The 27,358-nt window shown below is 48.0% G+C and overlaps 1 protein-coding gene across 2 annotated transcripts; it reads right to left on the bottom strand.

The window, feature by feature from the left end:
- Positions 1-3,939: 3,939 nt before the first annotated feature.
- FAM177A1 (family with sequence similarity 177 member A1) lies at positions 3,940-21,767 on the bottom strand. Of its 2 annotated transcripts, none has more exons than XM_073638966.1 (5): positions 21,576-21,767; positions 17,022-17,198; positions 16,496-16,571; positions 7,142-7,239; positions 3,940-4,494 (listed from the first exon to the last, which is right to left on the bottom strand). In XM_073638966.1, the coding sequence occupies exons 1-5, from the start codon at positions 21,588-21,590 to the stop codon at positions 4,291-4,293; spliced, it is 570 nt and encodes a 189-aa protein (XP_073495067.1). In that variant the 5' UTR covers positions 21,591-21,767; the 3' UTR covers positions 3,940-4,290. The 2 variants fall into 2 exon arrangements, with proteins under 2 accessions (XP_073495067.1, XP_073495068.1); XM_073638967.1 differs by having other exon boundaries at positions 16,496-16,562; positions 21,576-21,766.
- Between the last annotated feature and the right edge of the window lie 5,591 nt (positions 21,768-27,358).

The raw sequence follows: 27,358 nt of genomic DNA, 5'->3' as shown, positions 1-27,358 counted from the left end.
TTCAAGCTGTCATTGATGTTAGAGGGGGCAATACACGGTATTAAGAACTGGGGTATGTGAACTTTTGATCAGGGTCATTTGGATGTTTTTGGTTGTCATTAAGATTTAAAAAGAGAAAACACAGTAGTTTGACAATAAATGGCTTCACCCAACCAATAACCATGAGTGGAGAAAAAGTTATTTTGTTATCATTATTATTCTCTGAAACAAGGCCAAGAAAGGACAAATTCTGCCGGGGTATGTAAACTTTTGAGCACAACTGTGTCTCAAACAACCCTCAGTGCCCAGATTGCTGTAGGGAACTGTAATCCTGTGTAATTATACGTCTCCAGTGAACGCTGGATATACATAAGGCAATTATATCAGAACTTGGGCAGTAGGCAGATTCCTGTTCCAGCTGAATAAGGCTAATGGCAGCAGCAGGGGAAGGAGGCTTTAGTGATAGTCCAGATTGTGACCTGACATTGGGGCCTGAGTTGCAGGAGGATAAGATGATAGAGGGATCACAGGTTTTTCACAGCTATAGTTCAAATGTAACTTCATTTTCACACATTTGACTTAGAGATGTACCAGAAAGTTTGAGTTGTGCTGATACCCCTGTCAATTGCTAAAATGGTGGAGGAAAAGTTGAGATAGACTTTATTTTAGACAGTATTCACCTAATCCTATGAGCCCATCTTTACCTAACTTCATCTATTGGCCAAGTTCACATAAGCATATAAAAAAATTATCCTAGTTTCATCTAGAAAACAAAACAAACCAAAAAAAAAAAAAAAAAACGGGTGATTTTTTTTTTTTTTTTTTTTTACTGTCCATTTTTCACAGCCTACACTTGGTCCCAAATACAGTCGTGTGAACTTGGCCATTGAAAGAAAGCAGTGGATGGCGGAGCATTTCTGTTTTAGATTTACAGGTTGGTGGAAGTCTCGGCACCTGCATGCCCATGGAGCTAAACTACTGATGGCTCAAAAACTTTTGTGGAAGTAAAGTTGTTCTTTCAGAATCTTTCTTCCTCTCAAACACTATGAATGTGGCCATAATCTGCAATTTAAACCTCAGCAATTTAAGGCTCTACAAAAAAAAAAAGAAGTTCCAAAATTAAAATAAATCTATTCACAACGGCATCATATCCTTTACTTCTAGCAGGCAGATCCAGCCAACCCGAACCCAATAACCACAGACGGCAGCCGGCTTTATGGGAGGCCGCAGCATCCACTTTATTAATGAATGCAATAAATAAATACATAAAACGTAGAAGACAAATTCTAATGTCGCACTGCATTGTTCACAGCCGACAAAGAAGTGAAATCTAGACACATACCAGCTATGAAAATTTCCTTGTATAAAGTTTGCAGTTTTAATAGTATTTTATAGAACGTACAAATCTCTTTAAATATAACGTAAGGTTTTCAAAGACTGGTTTGTTGGCAGATCCCAGTTTTGGTGTTTAGTGATGAGCGCAAGTGCTCGTTACTAGAGTTTGCCTAGGGTGCTCGGGTATGCAGAGTATTGCGGGTGCTCGAGGGACATGTTCCAGTCCCCGTGGCCGCATGTTTCGCAGCTGTTAGACAGCCACAAAAAATGCCGGGATTTCCCACGTTTGTTAGGTAATCCCCACGTTTTGTGACTTACAGCCGTGAAACATGCGGCTGCGGGGACTTGAACATGTCACTCGAGCACCCGCGATACTCTGTGTATACCCATGCACCCTAGGTGCTCATCATTACTCATCACTAGTGTTATTTGCTGAAAATCTTGTGTCATTAGGCAGTGCCATTGACCATTTATTAATGTAAGGTTGTTTTTCCTCCAGTATCCTCCCTCATCTTTCCTGGTTTTAAAAGGATATCCCCTATCCGTAGGATAAGAGATAACTTGGCGATCACCGGGGGTTCCAGAAATCCCAAGAACGGGGATCTCCAGCCCCATCTTGAATTGAGCCAAGCTGTGCATGCTCGATCTCAACTCTATTCATTGTCAATATGTCTTCTGAAAATAGACGAGTACAGTGTAGTTTCCGGCAGTCCCATAGACAATGAATGGAGTTGAGGGTGAGCATTCACAAAACGGAGCTGCACAGCCACATTCTCGGGTTTTCTGGGGTTCCGACTGCAGAGACTCATCGATCCCAAGATAAACAACTTATCCCCTATGCTATGGGATAACCTATGGATAAGAGACAACTTTTTGTTGGGTGGTGGGAGAATAACCCTTTAATGGAGCCAGACATGCCCAGCAGCCTATCAGATGCACATTTGACCAAGCAGAGTCATGAATGTGCTCTATAATTGCTGAAGTAACAGTAAGGATACCTTCCCATGGTGGGATTTCTGCAGCAAGGTCCACAGCATTAAGTACAACTTCAGATTGTGTTGCTGTACATTTCATCCTTTGCATTGCAAATGCTAAAACCCACTGTATCAATCGACATCCTGTTGATTACATATCTGTAGTGATAGTCAACTTACAAGATGGATTTTCCCTGTAGAATTTGCATGAAATTTCATAAAATCTCGTTCACAATGCTGTTACTCTAATGATGCACAGTCAACCTAAAACCTTACTAATGGGCACACATTTATTATCTGGTTCCATCATTAATATTTTTTTTTTAATGTAATGATCAACCTATGATTTAGGGTAGGCCAACACTAAGCAGTTCTGCAGCAGTGGCGGCATCCCCCCTATCCACAGTATTATAAAGCGGGGAGGCTGAACCCGATGGCCAGAACCAGACTGTAGCTGCCATGCAAGGTTATGGACGGCCACTCCACTGTAAGACATTACGGTCCAGCAGCATCACATCCATTCATGCTCTGTATATCTCTGGGGACTAATATTATTATTATTGTTTGTTGAGGGTAAAAACAGGAATGACCCACAACACAAATCCGAAAAAAAAGTCAAAGTAAAAAAAAAATAATAATAATTTAAATGTTTCTTCTTTGGAACTATGTTTTCATCCATTTATTGTCGATTGAATATATTTTTTCTGTTATTAAAAAGCCTTAATAAACGTGACCTTTGTAGATAGTAATGAATGTATAGAAAGCCTTAATGGCACAAGATAGCGAGGAGCGGTTATGAGGCAGCTTCTAAAAGATTACAGTTAAAGAGGATATCCAGGACTTAGCAAAAAAGAAGCAATGGGGCTAAGGATGTATGGGCAGGTAGTTGCCAACTGTCTCCTTGTTCTGCCCGGTGCTGATCTCTGCCAGCTCAGATTGGTCACGGACCGCTCCTGACGGCGATTCTGCGCCTTCATTTGACCTCGTGTCAACAGAGCAGCTCTTCCTCTTCCTGGCTGCTCTGATGGGGTGTCACTGCGGACATCATGCTGATTGACAGCTGGCTCCCTGCAGTTGAGCCACAGGGAGCCAAATGTCAGAGACACTCCATGGACAAAGCAGAGCAGAAAAGAAGAAGCAGCTCTGTGGACGTGACGTCACCAAAAGCTGCAAAATCGCTGATCTGATCTGTCAGAACGGCACCGAACAGAACAGACAGGTAGTTAGCAATTACTTGCCCGTAAGTTCTTAGCCCAATAGCAGAAAATAAGCAAACTCTTGGATAACTGCTTTAATGTCCACTTAACACTATGTTGTCATGATTTCTAAAATTCTGTTCTGATTAATTTTCTAATATAGTGTTATTGTGGTTTAAGCGCCACTTTTTGCTTTAGGTCTACAAATTTGCTGTATAAACACAGATTGAAATGATAATTTGCTGGCATTCAGCAGCCACCACTAGAGGGAGCTACTGAAACCTTTTTTCATTGAGTTGAATGTGTAACTGCAGTAAGCTCCCTCTAGTGGTGGCTGTAGGAAGCCAGAATGTTACCTTTTAAACATAAATCTATGCAGGGGATTTGGTGCTCCGTATCAGAAAAATGAAGCTCCAACTTCTAGAAACAAAAGTAATCTGCACAGAATTTTGAACTTTTTTAAAAACACAAAGATGTTTAATGGTGGACACTTCACTTACTTTGGTGCATAAGGAAGTCACATAAAGACATACAAACATATTTTAGTTGAATGTTAAATATATTAACAAGGTAACGTGTACACAAGAATTTTACAAATGGCCGATGAGCCCTCACAGCTTGTGTGGTCCCTTCAAATATTTCAATAACTGCAAGCAAGAAGCAACAACCCTGTGAATGCGACGGCTCCAGGATGCTGAGGGTTATGAATTACCAGATGCTTGGGACTCAAGTAACATAGAAAGGCACAGTTTTAATTTTGGCAGGTGTTGCTTTTTTTTTTCCCCAGGAAATCCAGTCTCCTGCTCCTAAGTCGGGACAGCGGATAGTTCCTGCTTCTGAGCCAAAACCACAGAGTCATCTCCTTCCATTACAAAACTGATATTGACAAAGGAGCTGGCGGCTTCAGGCTGCTCCGTCTGAGGACTGCTCTCGTGTTGCTGCCCGTTCTGCTCTTCGTACTGTTTCTCTGCCTGCTCGGACATTTCATTCTCTTCTTCCTCTTCTTCAACCTACAAACCGGAGAGATGCACTTTATTGTTCTACAGAAAAAAAGTATTGCTTACTTAAAGGCTAATACTTTTTTTTTTTACATAAAAATTGATTTTACTATTTAGTGCATGTCCAGAAATCAATCGGACCCACATGCTGGTGTATTAGCCGTCCTTCCTTAGGTCACATTTGGTAGGTACCAATTACTGCATACCCAGATCACCCCATGGGACCTGCTATTTTTGAGATGCTGTGACCCAGTCATTTTCGGGCTGTTTTCTTGCCTCTTTATACAGTATATTTTAGAGAATAGGTTGTGACCCAAGATACTATTTTGTCCAAACCCTCCACACCCCCCAGTCAGATTCCCCTAAATTTGAGGTCTCCAGAGAAGAACAGATGAGACAGAGGATTATTACTGAATTATCTAGGTTCCCCAATACTAAAGTGGATGTCTCCGTTTCAAAAAACTCTCTGTAGATTTCTCTAATTACCAGCAAACTACTGAACCAAAATGTGTGTAACTTAGAGCAGGCAGATAAAGCTTACATTTTAAACTTTCCTTAAAGGGGTTGTCCACTACTCAGACAACGCCTTCTCAATCAGCACATTTGCCCCCATAAAATAACACTTTACTCACCTACAATGCCGTTCCAGCGCTGTTGGTACTCGCCCCACCTTCAGATGTATCAGACATCAAGAGGACGTGAGTGGCCAGCCGCAGCTCAGACTTACTCTTGATGTCTGACTTGTCCGAAAGTGGTGAGAGTGAAGCCAGCGCTGATTGGGTGTAGGGCTCATGTGACAATGTCACGCAAGCCCCGGGAGAGCAAGTGTCGACAGCCATGGAACAAATATCAAAAGACTGACCGTTGCGTCCAAATTTGGAAGTAAATTTTGATATTTGTACACATGGGCTCTCTGACTGAGCACTCCACCAATCAGCCTATGGCAGGATCCTACCTACCCATATGGATTTGGCCTTCAGCCTAATAGAGGATTCACACTATGTAGGCTCCCAGCAGAGAAAAATCGCCTTATCATGGCTTCTGGATGGGCACACATGAATTGGCCAATTTATGCGCTAAGTATTCAAATGTTTTCCTATTTTCTAGAGCAGTAATGCAAATTGCATATATTTCATGTTAGCATGCTATAGAGCTACACAGTGCTACTTTATTTGTTATACTCGGTGCCTTTCAGGGCTGTCTAAGTGTTATTTTATGGGGGCAAACGTGCTGATTGAGAAGGCGTTGTCTGAGTAGTGGACAACTTCTTTAAAGCCAAAATGATTCACTTTTTGGGACTATACAATACAATCTATAAGTGATAGAAAATTATGATACCTTTTAATCCAATTTTTAAACAAATATAGCAACTTTCTGTTAATTCCTCCCCAAAATTTTTGGCTTTGATTATCTTTTTTCCCCATCTCCCTGTACTCCTAAATTTAGATTCACTGCATTTCTCTCCGATTTATTCCATATACGTTATTTTTCTCTTTCTAATTCATTTATGTGAATTATCGTTGCCAATTCTAACCACTTAGGCCGGGTTCACATCACATTTTGCCACCTGTCAGCGGCTTCTTCTGGACTTCCATTTGAAGCCCCAAAAAGGGGGATTCAGCCGGATGCGCCAATATTTTGTATCAGTGATTTTATAAATTAAAAGAGTGATGTTTTTATCAGTGTACCTTCCCTTATGTAGCTAATGCTTGATTTGTTTTTTAAAGGGGCTGTCCAGTTTATTTATTTTCATTCCATTGGCTTCTTGTACATACATATTACTAATATAGCTGTGCTTGACCACTGCTATTCCAGCACTGGCTCCCCACTACTGACTATTGTATTTGTTGATATAAGTGCCGGAGTGACATCACATGACCGCTGCAGCCACTCAGCCCAGTAATTGGCTGCAGTGGTCACATGCTGATTTGATGTCACCACTGCATATCAACAAACAGTGAAGGTGGTGGCAGCATCAGAGGGCTGGCACGGGAGCGGCAGTGGTTAAGTACAGCCATATTTGGCACTTTTAACCCGTTCGTGACCACCAATACATCTTTCTACTGACCTAAACTATAATAGAATAAAATCCACCAACAGATGAAAATGCAGCGGTCGGCGGTACACTTAGCTGACACCCTGCTGCACCAGCCACGACTGGTGTTAGCACTGGGATATATTGAAACATTCCAGAGTTATTGCCACAAAATGACATTGGTCAGATTTCAAAAATTTGGCCTGGTCTCTAAGAGGTTAAATACAAAAAGCCAATCGAATATAAAACAACAAGCAAAAAATCATTACATAAATGGCTGCATTTGTATTTTGTGCTGTGATAGCTTGCTAATTGCTGCAATCATATTAATAATGCACATTACAAGATTCTTCTTCTCCAGTCGACCGGTTCAAAATATATATATTTTTTTATATCTATGGCCAACTTTACAGTCACAGCCTGAGGATTCCACGGTTTAATCCCACTACCTGTACAGGTCCCATCTAAGTAAGCAAGGGTTATTGGCTTTGCATACACCGTCAGTAACCGGATCTGTTTACAGGCAGTAATAGACGTCAGATCACAGGTGACAGCGTGCACAATCCCCACATATATACCCAGGAGAGATCACGGGTCCGAGCGGAGGAGACGTCCAGCACTTACCTCTTTCTGCATTCTGTAATATTCATCAATCGCATACTGGTACTTCGGTGTGCTGACCCCCAGAACTGATGCTATTTTTTCTCCTAAAAAGTCGCAAACTGAAAAAAAATACAATAGATTACATTTAAGAATGAGAGTAAAATAAATCCCAAGGTCTGTATTACAGCAGCAGGTCCCCACCCTAGGTTCTAGCTATTCCAACCTGGATCACTACAGAACCAAAACGCAGGGCAGGGGGTTATCTCCAAAATGTACACATTACCGCCATGGAAAGCCTTGGCAGGGCTGGACCAAGACTACAGCTTATTACCTATCCTACTGATATCCTGATGAGGGGTTACAAACTTAAAGGAGATGTTTGGGTACTCTCCGTAAAATCTCTTTCTCTTAGCCTCTAATTGGGGGACACAGGACCATGGGTGTTATGCTGCTGTCCACTAGGAGGCGATACTATGCATAATCTGAAAAAGATTAACCGTGGCTCCTCCTCTGCAGTATACACCCCTGGACGGCATCAGCCTTCTCTAGTTTTGTGCAAAAGCAGTAGGAGGAACGTAACATGGATAACATAACCATGCCTATAAGAAGGCAACTATGTACGAGCTCAAGAAAAAACCAATATGAGAACTCAACGTAACAACGGCCCGGAACGGGCGACAGGGTGGGAGCTGTGTCCCCCAATTAGAGGCTAAGAGAAAGATTTTACGGTGAGTACACAAAAATCTCCTTTACTCTGTCGCCTCATTGGGGGACACAGGACCATGGGACGTCCCAAAGCAGTCCCTGGGTGGGAAGCAATGGACGAATATTGTGTAGACAGGCCCCTACATTTGGGGTACAGTCGCCTGCAGAACCCATCTACCCAGGCTCGCGTCTGCTGAGGATTGGGTATGAACCCTGTAGTGTTTGGTAAACGTGTGTAGGCTAGTCCAGGTGGCTGCCTTACACACTTGTGCCGAAGCCTGGTGCCGAATGGCCCAGGAGGCCCCTACCGCACGTGTAGAGTGTGCCGTAATTCGTGCTGGAAGAGGAGAATTTTTGAGGCGGTAGGCCTCTTGTATGGTGGATTTGATCCACCCCACAAGGGTAGCTTTGGAAGCTGGTAGACCCTTGCGGCCACCTTCCAGAAGGAAAAGAGAAACAGACTTCTGGAAGGGCGCAGTACTAGACACATAGATACGCAATGCCCTGACAAGGTCAAGCGTATGTAGAGCCTTTTCCACTCTATGAACCGGGGCCAGACAGAGGGATGGCAGTGAAATTTCCTCATTGAGGTGGAAGTTGGACACAACCTTCGAAAGGAAGGATGGGACCGTACGGAGAACTACCTTGTCCTGGTAAAAAGCCAGGAAGGGCCGTCTGCAGGAGAGTGCTGTCAGTTCAGGCACCCTGCGTAGCGAGGTGATTACCACTAGGAAAACCACTTTCTGAGATAGAAGGCGGAGTGGGACTTCACTAAGGGGTTCAAAGGTGTTTCCTGCAATGTTGTCAGCACCAGGTTGAGGTCCCACGTTTCTAGTGGTCGTCTATAGGGGGGAACCAAATCGGGAAACCCTCTGAAGAAATGTCCTTACTTGTGGCTTGTTAGCAATGCACTTCTGAGAAAGCACTGAGAGAGCTGACACCTGGCTCTTAAGGGAGGCCAGGGACAGTCTGGCCTCCAGACCCGATTGGAGAAACCCAAGTACCCTGGGGAGGGAATAAGGGAATGGGGTCTGGCCACGAGATTCGCACCAGGTAAAGAAGGCTTTCCAGGTACGGTAATAAATCTTAGCAGAGGTTGGCTTCCGTGCCCTGATCATGGTTGCAATGACGTGCGGCGAGAACCCTGACTGGGTTAGAACCCAAGTCTCAATGGCCACGCCATCAAATTGAGGGCCCCTGAGTTCTGGTGGTAGAACGGGCCTTGTGACCGAAGATCCGGGCGGTCGGGGAGACGCCAGAGGACGTCTGCTGTGAGCTGTACGATATCGGCGTACAATGTACATCTGAGCCAGTCCGGTGCGATTAGGATGGTTGGAACTCCCTCTTGCTTGATCTTCCTTACCACTCTGGATATCAGGGGGAGAGGTGGAAAAAAATGTACAGGAGCTGGAACTTGGTCCAGTCCTGAACCAGGGCATCCGCTCCTAGCGCCCGCGGGTCGTGTGTTCTGGCCATGAAGTTGGAGACCTTGGTATTGAAGTGGGATGCCATTAGGTCCACGTCCGGAGTCCCCCAGCGATGGCAGATCTGGCGAAAAACTTCAGGATGGAGAGACCGCTCTCCCGAACCCATAGCTTGCCGGCTGAGGAAGTCTACTTTCCAGGTGTCCACACCCGGAATGTGGACCGCAGAGAGAACCAAACCTGTGTCACTTCTCGCATCGCCTGGACACTGCGGGTCCCCCCATGGTGATTCACATATGCCACAGCCGTGGCATTGTCCGACTGTACTCTGATGTGAGAGGCTGCCAGTAAGTGATAGAAGGCTCTCAACGCCAGGAGGATGGCACGAATTTCCAAGATGTTGATGGGCATGGTCGCTTCCGCTGGGGACTACTTGCCCTGTGCTCTGTGGTGTAAGTGCACTGCATCCCAACCTGTCAGGCTCGCGTCGGTGGTCAGAACCTTCCATTGACCCGTGAGAAAGGATTTCCCCTTTGTTAGTGAGGTTGGCTTGGGCCACCAGTGCAGGGACTTCCTGGTTGACGATGTCAGCTGGAACTCCCTGTCGAGAGAAAAAGGGGTTCCTGTCCCAAGACGAAGCTGGGCAAATGGGACCGCTTCTATTGCCGCCATCATCCTGTCGAGGACTCTCATGGCAAACCGGAGAGATCGAGGGGGTTAGCTGAGGAGAGTGTGAACTCCTAGACGGAGAGGCAGTGCCTTGTCCTTGGGAAGGAGCACTAGACCCCTGAAGATGTTGAATAGCATTCTCAGGAAGGTCAGAGACTGACTCAGGGTTGGTGATGACCTTTATAGTTTGACTAACCAGCCCAGGCGACTCAGAGTGTCGATTGTTATTGAGACGCTGAGTTCGTAGTCCTTGAAAGTAGGAGCCTTGATAAGGAGATCGTCCAGGTATGGAACGACTACTATGCCTCTGGAGTGCAGGACGTCCATGGTGGCTGCCATGACTTTGGTAAACCCTCTGGGAGCCGCGGCGAGTCCGAACGGGAGAGCCACTAACAGGTAGTGGTCCTGATCGATTGCGAACCTGAGAAATCTCAGATGGGTGGGTGCAATTGGTATATGCAGGTATGCGTCTTGTATGTCTATGGAGGTGAGAAATTCTCCCTTCTCCATGGACGCAATGATGGACCGAAGGGACTCCATGCGGAAGTGAGGTACCCATACATATTTGTTGAGCTGTTTTAGGTCCAGTATCTGCCGTACGCCGCCTCCTTTCTTGGGGACTACGAATAGATTGGAGTAGAACCCTCGGAAGCGCTTGGCCGCGGGGACCGGTACTATGACTCCTGCTAGAAGAAGCGAGGAGACCGCTTAGCGGAAGGCACAAGCCTAGGCTGGCAGCTTTGGGGGAACAGAAAGAAAGAGTCTGTTTGGTGGGTTGGAAGTGAACTCTATCTTGTATCCCGAAGACACTAGTTCCCTGACCCACCTGTCTTCTGTAATAGGCAGCCAGACTTGATGAAAGAGCAAAAGTCGGCCGCCTACGGGTGGGGTGTCTTCCGGAGTCCGTGAGTCATGATGAGGAGGAAATCTGAGATTTTTCTCCTTTGGACTTTGACTGGCCTGCTTTTGACTGCCGGGTCTTGTCCGACTTTTGCGTCGACCGCGAGTTGTCCCTGCGTGGGGAGCGGTTGCTATTTTGTGCTGGACGTGAGACAGACCAGTCCGAAGAGTTCCGAAAGGATCGGAATCGAGTTTGGTTACGCTTCTTTTAAGTGCGTTTGGGCTTCAGTTGGGGGAGAGAGTACTCATACCCCCGGTGGCGTTGGATATCATCATGTCCAACTGTTGGCCAAAAAGTCGACCACTGAGGTACGGGAGGTGCATGAGGGACTTCCTTGAGGCTGCGTCTGTTTCCATTCCCGCAGCCAGAGGATATGCCGAATCGTGATGGCGTTTGATGCTATCCCCGCTGCACCCCTTGCTGAATGCAGAGCTGCATGAAACATGTAATCTGCTACTTGAACCGCTTGGTCCGACAGCTCAGGAGCAGATGCTTGGAGGCCAGCTTGTAAATTTTTGGGGCTAAGCTAGGATGGCCTTGGCAGCCCAAACTGAAGCGAACGCGGGAGCCAGGGAGGCCCCTGCGGCCTTGAAGATTGAACGAGCCTTGTGTTCCACCTGCTGGTCTGCTGCATCCCTGAGGGTTGAGCTACCTGGCAGTGAAAGGAGTGACTGTGGTGCTAGCCTAGAGACTGGGGGATCCCCTTTGGGTGGATCTGTCCATTCCTTGGTGACCTCCTGTGGGAAGGGGTACCGCGCCTCCAGATATTTGCGATTTAAGGATCGATTTAAACTCTGGGTGGTCAAAGAGATCTTAGGCAGCTTCAGAGCTCCTTCAAAGGAAATGTTCTGGTGCCTCCGGGGGCGGATCAGAAATGTCCAGCACCCAATGGATGGGCGAGATTACGTCCTCAACTAGCGCTGTATTGCTAGGGGGGATTGGGATCAGGGACCCTTCAGTTTCCTTGTCAGAGTCGGAATCACAGATGTCTTCCGAATCCTGTGTATCGCTAAGGTGTCTCCTGCTGGTGGGGTGGAGGCCTTCTCTGGTCGGGGATCGCTGCGGAGATCTGCATTGTCTGTCCCTGGTAGGGGACGGTCTAAATGACCTGGAATTACGGTGTCTCTCCCTAGAAGGGGATGACCGTGCGCTATGGGATGACGCAGATGAGCGTGACTTGTGGGTCCGCTTGCGTCCTGCCCTAGGCGTGGATGTGCCCGGGTCGTCATGTCCCTGAGTCTAGCTCTCCCTTTGCTGGTTAGCGTTCATAGCCGAGGCATGACGCTGCAGAGCTTGAAGCAATGTGGAGGTTAGGTCATCTATAGACTGCGTCATAGATTGCGACATCTGAGTGACCCATTCCTGCGTGGCATTAGACCCGAAGCATTGGTAGGGGCTTCTTGGGGCTCTGGCACAGTAGTCTGGATGCAGTCCTGCCACTGGGGAGAGTATTACTGAAGGCTGTACAGAGTACATAATAGCAGTCCTGCCTGGTTCTCTTGGACCTTGAGTCCTGCATAGTGCACAGGGGTGGCTATGCAGAGTGCAGAGGAGCTTATGAGAAATAACGTATTCACAGCCGAGGAGGAACTCCAGCTGTGATCTTACCCCACCAGTGTGCCTCTAGGTCCACCGCCAATGATCCACAGTCCTGTGCCTCCCCGGAGACAGGCAGGCCTGGTCTGTATCTGCCGACCGGTAGCTGCAGGGTTAATCTTTTTCCTGCAGCAGATAATGGCCGCCGGAGTAAATGTTTGGGGAAGAAGGGGGGCGGAGAGCTGAAAAAGGGCGGCAGTTTACTCTGAAATCGCGCCCGTTCAGTCTGGATCCGCCCCTTCTATGACACTGTAGAGTGTCATATTTGTCATCCGGGGGGCGGAGAGGGGGTGGCGGCTTCGGCTAGGCCAGAGCCGCGGTCTAAATTAGAAGCCTGATGCCCAAAGGGGCTCCAGGCCGGTGCGGAAGTCCGGGAGGGGGCCGGATCTGAACCGGACCCCCCTGGATTTGAAGGCAGGATAGCGGTGGGGGTATAAGCGGAAGGGGGGCCCTGTGAGGAGTCCCCCTGAGGCACCATAGAGCTGATGCTGCCGCAGAGACAGGGCGCAGGGAGGCCTGTGCCTATGTTGTGCCATGCCTGCCTGCACTCCCCCCGGCCCCGACAGGAGCCCGCAGCAGGGCTGGGGTCCCTGGATTCAGCTGCAGTGTGCTAGCTACTGGAAGCTGCAGAGTGCTGCCTGTACAGGCCCTACCTGAGGCGTCTCAACCTAATGCCCCCAGAGGGGGATTAGGGAGGGTGCTGCTGTCACCATCAGGGGGCTTTATCCTCGCCTCGACCTCAACCCAGAAACCAAAAGGAACTGGGGAAGGAGGGGGGGGTCTCGACTTCGAACCAGCACCCAAGGGGCTGGGGAAGGAGCGACATGGGGAATAGCCATCTCAACTTCAACTGTGCACCCCGTAATAGGGGGCAGAGGAAGGAGCCATGCCGTGAGTCTCACAGGAGACCCGCTTTTCTTCATCTGTAATCCCGTCGGAGAAAACGGAGTAAAAGTTTTAGGTGTGCCTCCTTATGCGACACTAAGCAAAAACTGGAGAAGGCTGACGCCGTCCAGGGGTGTATAATGCAGAGGAGGAGCCACGGTTAATCTTTTTCAGATTATGCATAGTGTGGCCTCCTAGTGGACAGCAGCATAACACCCATGGTCCTATGTCACCCAATGAGGCGACAGAGTAAAGAAGTTGTCCACTACTTTGACACCGATGCCCTATCCATAGCTTGGCCGTCAAGTTGTAGTGGCCGCCGCATGTAACTGAACATCCGCCTCCCATTCTATTGGGATAACAGCTGATCGGCGGGGGTGCCGCGTGCTTGACCCTGGTCGATCATACATTGATGCCCTATCCTAAGGATAGGGCATCAATGTCAAAGTAGTGGACAACCCATTTAATATAATTCCTTTAAAGGGAACCTGTCACCATGAAAATGTAATCTGCAGACTCCATGTTATAGAGCTGAGCAGATGGATATATAGTTTTGTGGTAAAAGATTCAGTATAACTTGTGTTTTCATCATTTAAACTTCTGCTTTCTGGGATTTTCGGTCCGGTGGGCGGTCCCATCAGTGGTCCAGTGGGCGGTCCCATCAGTGGTCCGGTGGGCGGTCCCATCAGTGGTCCGGTGGGCGGTCCCATCAGTGGCTGACAACGTTCTTTGCACAAGTGTGCATAGAGATAACTGTTAGTCACTGATAGGACCACCCACCAGACTACTAATAGGACTGCCCACTTGACAAAAAAAAATACCAGAATGAGCAGAGGTTTAAAGGATTAAAAAATAAGTTATACTGAATCTTTTCTCACAAAACCATATGTCAATCTGCTCAGCTCCCCCTGCTCTAGAAGATAGTACCTATAGATTCGACTGCATTGTCACCGTGAGTTTCGCTTTAAGGCCCCATTCACACGTCAGTTTCACATGCATGTTCCATCTTTTTTTTTTTTTCAGATAGAGCACACATCCATTAAAGCCTACGAAACTTTTCACATGACTTTTTTTTAGGGTGGGGCTATCAGAAGACATGTATGATTTTGATCCGATTTGTGAATCAACCTCACCTATTCACCTCCGTAATGTATTTAAAACTGTATTTTAGTTTTTTTTTAACCCCACAAAAAACTGATAGTGATATATGGTGATGCTGTCACCTATAACACAGGAGGAATAATTACAACAGCTGGCCATGACATAGTGGGATACCCCATCTGTTGATTATGGTGTACAGCTAAAGTGACTCAATGGTCCCAGCCGGGACACTGCACTTATAAATCCTGACATGACAGCTGTTCACATTGCACACGGTAAAGGACTGTCCAATGCTTGCCAGGTTGCTTTGCACGCTGATCAGGTATGAAGTACAGGAAACAATTAAGGATTAAACAATGGCTTCCCAGCAGCATTTCTCTGTAAGGTGTGTCTCTAGTACAGAAGAAAACTCTGCAAATGTACCTGTAACACGAGAAGTAACAGGAGCAGTACGAGTACTACCTAATGAATGCAAGGTGCTTGTAGAGTCCTACCCTATATACCATGGTAAAGAGAACTCGCCACTCTTTTTCACATTGAAAGTACAGTTGTTCCCTTTAATCGTTAGGCAATCCAGAGGTGCGACATCTCGTTTTGGGATTTCCCAACAATAAAACAGAACAGCTGTACCTTGCCATTTGAAAGAGTGCAGAGTTCGCTTTCCCATGGTATATAGGGTAGGATTCTACTTGAGTACTTTGCACTGGGACAGGAGTAACATGTTCCCTTTTCAGCCATCAATGTTTGATTAGTAAAGGCCCCTTCACACATAGCGACGCTACAGCGATCCCGACAGCGATACGACCTGTCAGGGATCGTTGCTGCGTCGCTATGTGGTCGCTGGTGAGCTGTCAAACAGACAAGCTCACCAGCGATCAGGGGAGCAGGGACATCATGGAAAGAATCTTTCCACGATGTCCTGCTCCTAGTTACCAGCCTGCTGAAGCAGGAGCAGGCTGGTAACCATGATAAAGAGCGTGTTACTAGGGGCACACACGCACCTAGTAACCCGCAGTTTATCATGGTTACCACTCTGCTACGGGGAGCGGGACGTTACCGATCACCGTAGCAGAGTGGTAACAATGATAAACAGCGGGTTACTAAGTGCGTGTGTGCCCCTAGTAACACGCTCTTTATCATGGTTACCAGTCTGATCGCTGGTCCCGCTGGTCATGTGTGCTGACCAGCGGGAGGGCAAAGACCAAAAAATGGTCCCCGTCTCATGCTGCACATAACACATCTGCATCTCTGGCTGATATGGGCATAAAAGGCGACAAACTTATGGTGTGGCACCCATGCTCCCCTGACCTCAACCCCATTGAGAACCTCTGGAGCATCATCAAAAGGAGTGTCTATGATGGCGGGAGGCAGTTCACATCTAATCAACAGCTCTGGGAGGGTATTCTGTCCTCATGCAAAACAATTAAAGCAGAAACCATCCAAAACCTGACAAATTCAATGGACGAGAGAGTTCAGAAGCTCCTTTCGAACAAGGGGTCCTATGTGCAAATGTAACATCACCTAGAATAAAGTTTTGAGTTGAAAACAGTTTGATTTCAGTTTGTAATAACCTGCTAATGCTTATAATTTCAAAAATGACCATTTTTTTTGTTCTTTATTAAAATGAAAAGGTTGAAAACTCTGCTGTGCATAAGAATTTGGAACATGCATTTTGAGTGCAGTTTGAGTTTTTTATTTTTTTTTTTAAATATACTGTTATCATAGGCAGTTTGTACAAAAACCTTTCAATTGTGCTCTAATAGTTATTTGACTGGAAAATTACAATGACTGCAATTCATATAGGTAATTTGGGAAAATCTGAGAAAATATTATTTGCATAATAATTTGGAACACAGTGTAAATGTATTATCCAGCTCTAGGGAGGGAGGCCACAACCTGGTTTGCACAGGAATGTGCATTAATGTGCTGCATGTATAACAACTTAAACCAAGCTCAAATTTTGTGCTTTTTCTTTAAATACTCTGCTGGGCTGAAGTTACCCATTAGATGTCAACGCCGCCCAGGAGGTGCAGAAGAGGTCTGAAGAGGAACGGTTTGTGTAATCATGTGTACACCGGTGAGTGTAGGACATACCTGACAGTGTGGAGGTGGCTACTCTCAGCATGTAGAACCAGAGATAGGGTCCCCATGTTAACTTTGCCTGCAAGAACCATAGAAAGAAAATAGAAGGTTGTTGGTTCAACACTCATTTATTTAATTCACTAACAGTGAAAGCAAAGTAACCAAAGACACAATCCTATCTTGTTTTCTAGTCTTTAAATAATGTGGCAGAGAAGATGCTGCGCATGATCACTCTCCATTAATGTCCATGCAAGATCTTGGGACAGATTCATTACAGGAAACCGGTAACCTGATTAATGCAGTGTGAGCCAGCCCCGGGAAGCAGCGCAAATTGCAATATTTTGGCCCTCTAGACTAAACACACGTAATCGACTCTCTACTTCTTTGCATTATCAGTGGCCATCCTAGTAGTAAGACACTGAACAATTCATGCATTTATATTGCTAAAAGTCTGATAACTCAGTAAACCTCTGTGCTGGATAGTAACTTATACACCATTAGTAAAGGAATCCACAGATCCGACGTCACTGTCACTTACTGGGTCAACGGTCGGCAGTAGATCTCTTTTCTCCTGCAACTCTTCTTCCTCGTCTGTACTATATTCCTCCATGGTTTCACCACTAGCAAAGTGAATTATTCTTCGAGGAATCTTTTTCTTCTTCCGTACATCTCCGAGCTCCACACTTTCAAACTCTCGGTCGCCATTTACCACAACCTGCATGAAAAGACACAAATATGACAAGACTATGAGCCCTGCACTGTGGTTTATCACCATACACCGCGTGCAGAATTATTAGGCAAATGCGTATTTTGACCACTTTGATACTTTTTATACATGTTGTCCTACTCCAAGCTGCATAGGCTTGAGAGCCAACTACCAATTAAGTAAATCTGGTGATGTGCATCTCTGTAATGAGGAGGGGTGTTGTCTAATGACATCAACACCCTACAGTCATGGCCAAAAGTATTGAGAATGAGACAAATAGTAATTTTTCCAAAGTTTACTGCTTCATTTTTTGTAATGGCAATTTGCATATACTCCTGAATGTCAGAGTGATCAGCTTAACAGCAATTACTGTACTTGCAAAGTCAATATTTGCCCAGAAAATGAACTTTAACCCCCAAAACACATTTCAACATCATTGCAGTCCTGCCTTAAAAGGAGCAGCTAACATCGTTTTAGTGATTGATCCATTAACACAGGTGTGGGTGTTGATGAGGACAGGGCTGGTGATCAGTCATGATTAAGTAAGAATGACATCACTGGACACTTTAAAAGGAGGCTGCTTCTTGGTATCATTGTTTCTCTTCAGTTAACCTTGGTTATCTCTAAAGAAACACGTGCAACCATCATTGCACTGCACAAAAATGGCCTAACAGGGAAGAGTATCGCAGCTACAAAGATTGCACCTCAGTCAACAATCTATCGCATCATCAAGAACTTCAAGGAGAGAGCTTCCATTGTTGTCAAAAAGGCTCCAGGGCGCCCAAGAAAGACCAGCAAGCGCCAGGACCGTATCTTAAAACTGTTTCAGCTGCGGGGTCGGACTACCAGCAGTGCCGAGCTTGCTCAGGAATGGCAGCAGGCTGGTGTGAGTGCTTCTGCACGCACTGTGAGGCGGAGACTCTTTGAGCAAGGGCTGGTTTCAAGGAGGGCAGCAAAGAAGCCACTTCTCTCCAGAAAAAACATCAGGGACCGACTGATATTCTGCAAAAGGTACAGGAAGTGGACTGCTGAGGACTGGGGCAAAGTCATTTTCTCTGATGAATCCCCTTTTCGATTGTTTGGGACACCTGGAAAACAGCTTATTCGGAGAAGAAGAGGTGAGCGCTACCACCAGTCTTGTCTCATGCCAACTGTAAAGCATCCTGAAACCATTCATGTGTCGGGTTGCTTCTCAGCCAAGGGAATCGGCTCACTCACAGTCTTGCCTAAAAACACAGCCATGAATAAAGAATGGTACCAGAATGTCCTCCAAGAGCAACTTCTCCCAACCGTCCAAGAGCAGTTTGGCGCCCAACAATGCCTTTTCCAGCATGATGGAGCACCTTGCCATAAAGCAAAGGTGATAACTAAATGGCTCATGGAACAAAACATAGAGATTTTGGGTCCATGGCTTGGAAACTCCCCAGATCTTATTCCCATTGAGAACTTGTGGTCAATCATCAAGAGACGGGTAGACAAACAAAAACCAACAAATTCTGGCAAAATGCAAGCATTGATTATGCAAGAATGGACTGCTATCAGTCAGGATTTGGTCCAAAAGTTGATTGAGAGCATGCCAGGGAGAATTACAGAGGTCTTGAAGAAGAAGGGGCAACACTGCAAATATTGACTTGCTACATTAACTCATTCTAACTGTCAATATAACCTATTGGTACTCATAATATGATTGCAATTATATTTCTGTATGTGATATAAACATCAGACAAACACTAATAAAAACCAGAGGCCAGCAGCTCATGTGAAAATATAATTTTGGTGTAATTCTCAAAACTTTTGGCCATGACTGTATATAAGGTGTGCTTAATTATTAGGCAACTTCCTTTCCTTTGGCAAAATGGGTCAGAAGAGAGATTTGACGGGCTCTGAAAAGTCCAAAATTGTGAGATGTCTTGCAGAGGGATGCAGCAGTCTTGAAAATTCCAAACTTTTGAAGCGTGATCACCGAACAATCAAGTGTTTCATGGCAAATAGCCAACAGGGTCGCAAGAAGAGTGTTGGCCAAAAAAGGCGCATGAATTGAGGAAAATCAAGCGTGAAGCTGCCAAGATGCCATTCGTCACCAGTTTTGCCATATTTCAGTGCTGCAACGTTACTGGAGTATCAAAAAGCACAAGGTGTGCGATACTCAGGGACATGGCCAAGGTAAGGAAGGCTGAAAAACCACCACCTATGAACAAGAAACATAAGATAAAACGTCAAGAATGTGTCAAGAAATATATTAAGACTGATTTTTCAAAGGTTTTGTGGACCGATGAAATGAGCGTGACTCTTGATGGGCCAGATGGATGGGCCAGAGGCTGGATCAGTAAAGGGCAGAGAGCTCCACTCCGACTCAGACGCCAGTAAGGTGGAGGTGGGGTACTGGTATGGGCTGGTATCATCAAAGATGAACTTGTGGGACCTTTTCGGGTTGAGGATGGAGTGAAGCTCAACTCCCAGACCTACTGACAGTTTCTGGAAGACAACGTCTTCAAGCAGTGATACAGGAAGAAGTCGGTATCGTTCAAAAAAAACATGATTTTCATGCAGGACAATGCTCCATCACATGCATCCAACTACTCCACAGCGTGGCTGGCCAGTAAAGGTCTAAAAGAAGAAAAAATAATGACATGGCCCCCTTGTTCACCTGATCTGAACCCCATAGAGAACCTGTGGTCCATCATAAAATGTGAGATCTACAGGGAGGGAAAACAGTACACCTCTCGGAACAGTGTCTGGGAGGCTGTGGTGGCTGCTGCACGCAACGTTGATCAAGCAGCTGACAGAATCTATGGATGGAAGGCTGTTGAGTGTCATCATAAAGAAAGGTGGCTATACTGATCACTAATTTTTGGGGCTTTTGTTTTTGCATGTCAAAAATGTTTATTTCTAAATTTTGTGCACTAATATTGGTTTACCTGGTGAAAATAAACAAGTGAGATGGGATTATATTTGATTTTTATTAAAGTTGCCTAATAATTCTGCACAGTAATAGTTACCTGCACAAACAGATATCCTCCTAAGATAGCCAAATCTAAAAAAAAACCACTCCAACTTCCAAAAATATTAAGCTTGGATATTTATGAGTCTTTTGGGTTGATTGAGAACATAGTTGTTGATCAATAATAAAATAATCCTCTAAAATACAACTTGCCTAATAATTCTGCACACAGTGTATACATGTACATCCCCCCGCCACCGCTCATATACATGTACATCCATCCCCCCCCGCCACCGCTCATATACATGTACATCCACCCCCCCGCCACCGCTCATATACATGTACATCCACCCCCCCCGCCACCGCTCATATACATGTACATCCATCCCCCCCGCCACCGCTCATATACATGTACATCCATCCCCCCCGCCACCGCTCATATACATGTACATCCACCCCCCCCCGCCACCGCTCATATACATGTACATCCACCCCCCCCGCCACCGCTCATATACATGTACATCCACCCCCCCCGCCACCGCTCATATACATGTACATCCACCCCCCCCGCCACCGCTCATATACATGTACATCCCCCCCAGCCACCGCTCATATACATGTACATCCCCCCCAGCCACCGCTCATATACATGTACATCCCCCCCAGCCACCGCTCATATACATGTACATCCCCCCCAGCCACCGCTCATATACATGTACATCCCCCCCAGCCACCGCTAATATACATGTACATCCCCCCCAGCCACCGCTCATATACATGTACATCCCCCCCAGCCACCGCTAATATACATGTACATCCCCCCCAGCCACCGCTAATATACATGTACATCCCCCCCCAGCCACCGCTAATATACATGTACATCCCCCCCAGCCACCGCTAATATACATGTACATCCCCCCCAGCCACCGCTCATATACATGTACATCCCCCCCAGCCACCGCTCATATACATGTACATCCCCCCCAGCCACCGCTCATATACATGTACATCCCCCCCAGCCACCGCTCATATACATGTACATCCCCCCCCGCCACCGCTCATATACATGTACATCCACCCCCCCCCCCGCCACCGCTCATATACATGTACATCCCCCCCAGCCACCGCTAATATACATGTACATCCCCCCCAGCCACCGCTAATATACATGTACATCCCCCCCCAGCCACCGCTAATATACATGTACATCCCCCCCAGCCACCGCTCATATACATGTACATCCCCCCCCCGCCACCGCTCATATACATGTACATCCCCCCCAGCCACCGCTCACATACATGTACACCCCCCCACCCCCACCCCCACCACCACCACCACCGCTCATATACATGTGATACTTAGGGCAGCTCTATGCAGTAAACACAAATCTGTCAGGACCAGAGAGAAGGCAAAAACACATAAAAATTCACTCTAAAACCACAAACCTCCCCAGTCGCCATAGTAGCCGAATACAGGTTGAAATGACCGCTCCCAGCCGCGGGCTGCTGGGCAACAACCCCTAGATGAAAGCGAACAGCTCCTCCCTGACGTGCAGGACAAGCGCTGGTGTGAGCGCTCCAAGCCTCTGTCTCTCAGGGAAACACTTCCTTGCGTTTCACGTCTCGCTCTTTCAGGAAAAACAAAACACTTCAGTGCGTTCCACGCCTCGGTAATTGAGCTCAAACACTTTCTTGCGTTCCACGCCTCGGTCTCTCAACTGAAACAGTTCTTTGCGTTCCACGCCACGGTCTCACAGCTTAACTTTTTCTTGCATTTGAAGCCTGGGTCTCACAGCTGAAACACGTCCTTGCTTTCCTATCTTTGGTGCTGGAAGTCTAACAATCTATGCGTTCCACGCCTCGGTCTCTCAAACATGTACATGCATTCAAAATCTCATTCTTTAAGCTAAAACACTTCAGTGACTTTCATGACTCTCTGTACATGTAATACTGGTTCCTGTTAACAAAGGCATACCAACCAACTTTTGAAGAAGAGAAAGAGGGACAGATCATGCGGGACACATAGCGCTTTGCGGCAAATTTTGGCCACGCACCTGGCCACACCCCAATCCACGCCCTCATCCCCAATCCTGGTATGCATGGCCCCATCAGTCCCAATCCTGGTATGCATGGCACCCCTCATCCCCAATCCTGGTATGCATGGCCCCCTCATCCACAATCCTGGTATGCACGGCCCCCTCATCCCCAATCCTGGTATGCACGGCCCCCTCATCCCCAATCCTGGTATGCATGGCCCCCTCATCCCCAATCTTGGTTTGCATGGCCCCTTCATCCCTAATCCTGGTATGTATGGTACCCTCATCCCCAATCCTGGTATGCATGGCACCCTCAGACCCAATCCTGGTATGCATGGCCCCATCATCCCCAATCCTGGTATGCATGGCACCCTCAGACCCTATCCTGATATGCATGGCCTCCTCAGACCCAATCCTGGTATGCATGGCCCCCTCAGGCCCAATCCTGGTATGTATGGCCCCCTCATCCCCAATCCCGATATGCATAGTCTCCTCAGACCCAATCCTGGTATGTATGCCACCCTCATCCCCAATCCTGGTATGCATGGCCCCCTCATCCCCAATCCTGGTATGCATGGCCCCCTTATCCCCAATGCTGCAATGCTTGGCCCCCTCATCCCCAATCCTGGTATGTATAGCCCCCTCATCCCCAATCCTGGTATGCATGGCCCCTTCAGACCAAATCCTGGTATGTATGGCCCATTCATTCCCAATCCTAATATGTATGGCCCCCTCATCCCCAATCCTGGTATGCATGGCCCCCTCATCCCCGGCTCTGCGATCCTCTGTGCCCACTACTAAAGAGAATGAATATTCACTCTTCTTGATGCCCATGGGAGTGGAGAAGAGTGAATATTCATTCTCTCAAAGAGCGGTCACGGAGGATCGCTGAGCCGCAGCAGGAAGCCGGCGGCTGCGACTGACAGTGTGCGCTGTTAAAGAGAATGAATATTCACTCCTCTCCACTCCCATGGGTGTCGAGAGGAGTGAATATTCAATCTCTTTAGCAGCGGGCACACGTGGTAGCTGCAGCTGCCGGCTACTACCTGTGCCAGCTGCTCCTCTGTCGCAACCCACCCCACCACCCTCCACAGCTGGGAGAACAGCTTAACCGTGACGGGACGCTGGACTTAGTCCGCAAAGCGGGACAGTCCCGTGGAAACCGGAATGGTGGGGACCTATGACAAAGGCACTTGGTTTAGTGTAAGTCTATTTAGGGGCGTACATAGAAATCATGAGGCCCCATAGCAGAAGTTCTAATTTGCCCCTCACCAAAAAAAATATAAATAAAACATTTATGGGGGTTAAAGAAGATCATATCTCACAACTTTCCAGCCTTTACAAAGTAATTTTCCTCCTGCTGAAGCCCCAGATTCCTCTTTCGTTGCCCCCATAAAATACGATGCCAACAAAAGTGCCCCCAAACACAGTATGATGAGACCCCCATGGTGAATTACTCCACATGCACAGTATAATGACCCTACTGTACACCATCTCAACTCCCAAGGCAAAGTATGGTGACCCCAACACAGAATGATCCCCCAACTGTAACCCACACACAGCATACAGTATAATGGCCCCCACATGGCCTTCCAAATATTATAATGGCCCCCACATAGCCTTCCATATAGTATAATGGGCCCCACAGAGTCCTCCATATAATATAATGCACTCCCCGTGGTCTTCCGTATAATATAACGCTCTCCCTATGGTCCTCCGTATAATATAATGCTCTCTTCATAGGCCTCCATATAATATAACGCTCTCCCATGGTCTTCCATATAATATAACGCTCTCCCCATGGTCTTCCATATAATATAACACTCTAATCATGGTCTTCCAAAAAATATAACGCTCTCCCCATGGCCCTCCTTATAAATAATGCACTCCCCATAGTCCTCTGTAGCGTCGGCGTCCCTGCCCTCTGCTAGGCAGGGACGCTGTTCCCCTCACCTCTCTGCTCCGAGCCCGGCGTCCTCCTCCCGCTCTGCTGCCAGCGCGCGCTCCTTCCCGGCCACTGTGCTTAGGGCGCGCGCGCTCCCTCCCTCTTAAAGGGGCCGCGCGCGCCGTCCTAAGGAGTCCCCGGCCAATGGCCGGAGGACTTCACCATATATAAGGCACCTCCTCCAAAATGGAGGTGCCCGAGCAATGTTGTTGCACTGTTCACTACTCTGCTTCAGCCCTCAGGTCCCGTTGCCAGTTACCTGCCAGTTACCTGCCTGATTCCTGCCAGAGTCCTGCCAGTTTGCTGTCTGTTTCCTGCCTGATATTCCTGCTACCTGCTTGCTAGCCTGAGGTCCGACGATCTGCCTTCCTACTCCTGTCAGTCTGCCTATGGACCAGCTTGCCCGCTCACCTGGGAGCGCTCCTCCGCTACCTGCCTGCTTGCCTACCTGGAGGCTCCGCCGTCAGGTGCTGTGACCACCTGCTATTCCAGAGACTCTTGCCCGCTCACCTGGGAGCGCTCCTCCGCTACCTGCCTGCTTGCCTACCTGGAGGCTCCGCCGTCACGTGCTGTGACCACCTGCTATTCCAGAGACTCTTGCCCGCTCACCTGGGAGCGCTCCTCCGCTACCTGCCTGCTTGCTTACCTGGAGGCTCCGCCGTCACGTGCTGTGACCACCTGCTATTCCAGAGACTCTTGCCCGCTCACCTGGGAGCGCTCCTCCGCTACCTGCCTGCTTGCCTACCTGGAGGCTCTGCCGTCACGTGCTGTGACCACCTGCTTTTCCAGAGACTCTCGCCTGCTCACCTGGGAGCACTCATCTGTCATCCGCCTGCTAGCCTACCTGGAGGCTCAGCCGTCACAGGTCGTACCTACCCTATACCCAGAGACTGTCCCGGTCACTTGCTGTGACCTCCTGCCCGTTCACCCAGAGACTGCCCCAGTCACTTGCTGTGACCTCCTGCCCGTTTACCCAGAGACTGTCCCGGTCACTTGCCGTGACCTCCTGCCCGTTCACCCAGAGACTGTCCCGGTCACCTGCTGTGACTGCCTGCCCGTCTTCCCTGGTCGCCACCCGCTCCCTTACAAGGACCGCCCCCTTGTATAGTAGCTCAGAGGTTCCGCCTACCAGACCCGTTACAGTTTGCTCGGGCCATGGAACCCGGTGGCACCCAAGCTCCCTCGCTCTCGGACCTCTGTCATGAACTGTCCCGTCAGAGGTCCCAACAGGAGTCCATCCTGGGTCACCTGCGGAATGTCAATTCTCGCCTGGACACTCTGACTGCTCCACCAGCAACCACCGCCAGTGCCATGACTCGCAATAAGGCAGCTCCGCTGCCCACCAATACCATGGTATCCTACCCCGGACCCCGGCTTTCTGCACATCCTCGCTTCGGAGGCGACTCCGCTCAGGCTCGGGGCTTCATAAATCATTGCACCCTGCACTTTGAACTCCTGTCCCACCAGTTTAACTCCGACCGGGCCAAAATTGCCTTCATCATGTCCCATCTCACCGGGGAGGCCCTGGCCTGGCTAAATCCTCTATGGGAGAGAGGAGACCCCTGGTGTCCGATTTGCCTGCCTTTCTCACGGCTTTCCGGAAAGTCTTCGACGAACCCGGACGGAAGACCTCATCCGCATCATCTCTGCTACGCCTCCAGCAGGGAAATCTCACCGTGGGCCAATATCCCATACGGTTCCGTACCCTTGCCTCGGAGCTGGCTTGGGATAACGACGCTCTGGTATCTGTCTTCTGGGAGGGTCTGTCCGGCCGTATTAAAGATGAACTCGCCGGTCGGGACATTCCAACCACTCTCGATGACTTAATAACCCTTGCCACCCGGATTGACCTACGGTTCCAGGAGCGTGCCAAAGAGGTCACCCGTGAGAGGAGGTTTCCACGTCTAGCTCCTACTTTTCAGAAACCCGTCACTTCCTCCGTTTCTCCCCAGGTACACTCTCCTGAGCCTATGCAGGTCGACCAGACCAAGATGGTCAAAACCCGTCAGGACTTACGCCGTGCCGAAGGGAGCTGCTTCTACTGTGGCAGTAAGGAGCACCGGATCCGTACCTGCCTGGAGAGGTCGGGAAACGCCTGTGTCTAGGTTCGCTCAGAGAGGTCCACCTAGACAAGAATAAATCCTCTCCATCTCTGCTACTGTCAGTCTCTATTATCTGCGGGGAGAATCGTTATTTCGAACTATCCCAACTTGACTCTGGAGCGGCCGGGAATCTTATTTCACAGTCCCTGGTAGAAAAATACCGCATTCCCACCAAACCTCTGGCTGTACCATTATCTGTCGCTGCTGTGGATGGGGGCCTCTTACCACGTCCCATCCAACTCCTCACCGAATCCATAACTCTGCAGGTGGGAATGCTGCATTCTGAGAGCATCTCTTTTCATGTTCTACCTGGACTCTCTCACGCCCTCTTACTAGGTCTACCTTGGCTCCAGAGACATGCACCCGTGCTTGACTGGCAGACCGGAGAAGTCCTTCACTGGGGACAGGACTGTCATAAGACTTGTTTGGTTCCTGTTCATCCCGTCCGTCCTTCTCCTACCCCAACTAATCTACCTGGACTTCCGATTCCCTATTGGTCATTTGCTGATGTCTTTAATAAAAAGGAGGCAGAGACATTACCCCCTCATAGACCATACGACTGTCCTATCGACCTGTTACCCGGTACTACTCCTCCACGTGGGCGTATTTACCCATTGTCCGCTGCTGAGACCCGGTCGATGTCCGAATATATTGAGGAGAATTTGGCCAGGGGATTCATCCGGAAATCTACCTCCCCGGCGGGAGCAGGCTTCTTCTTCGTAAAAAAGAAGGACGGCTCTCTCCGTCCCTGTATAGACTATAGAGGCCTTAACCAGATCACGGTGAAGAATAAGTACCCCCTTCCGCTCATTCCAGAATTATTTGATCGCCTGAAAGGGGCTAGAGTCTTCACCAAACTGGACCTCCGTGGGGCGTACAACCTGGTCCGTATCCGTCAAGGGGATGAATGGAAGACTGCATTCAACACCCGGGACGGCCACTATGAATATCTGGTAATGCCCTTTGGTCTCTGTAACGCTCCTGCCGTCTTTCAAGAGTTGGTCAATGACATCTTCCGGGACCTTCTCTACTCCTGCGTTGTGGTATACCTGGACGACATCTTGGTCTTCTCTCCAGATCTCCAGACTCACCGGAGGGACGTTCGTCAGGTCCTGCTCAGGCTCAGGCAGAATCACCTCTTCGCTA

This window comes from Phyllobates terribilis, unplaced genomic scaffold (assembly GCF_046119375.1).
Source record: "Phyllobates terribilis strain yellow unplaced genomic scaffold, ASM4611937v1 Scaffold_7__3_contigs__length_470593459, whole genome shotgun sequence".
Taxonomy (NCBI): Eukaryota; Metazoa; Chordata; class Amphibia; order Anura; family Dendrobatidae; genus Phyllobates; species Phyllobates terribilis.
This window is presented reverse-complemented; position numbering and strand designations above follow the sequence as displayed.

Bases quoted from the DNA above. Each gene is read 5' to 3' on its own strand.
- FAM177A1 (XM_073638966.1), bottom strand. The intron at 16,572-17,021 runs GTAAGTGACAGT...TTCTTTCTATGG, and splicing joins TACTGCCGACCGTTGACCCA to TTCTTGCAGGCAAAGTTAAC. The intron at 4,495-7,141 runs GTAAGTGCTGGA...TCCGGTTTGTAG, and splicing joins ATTACAGAATGCAGAAAGAG to GTTGAAGAAGAGGAAGAAGA.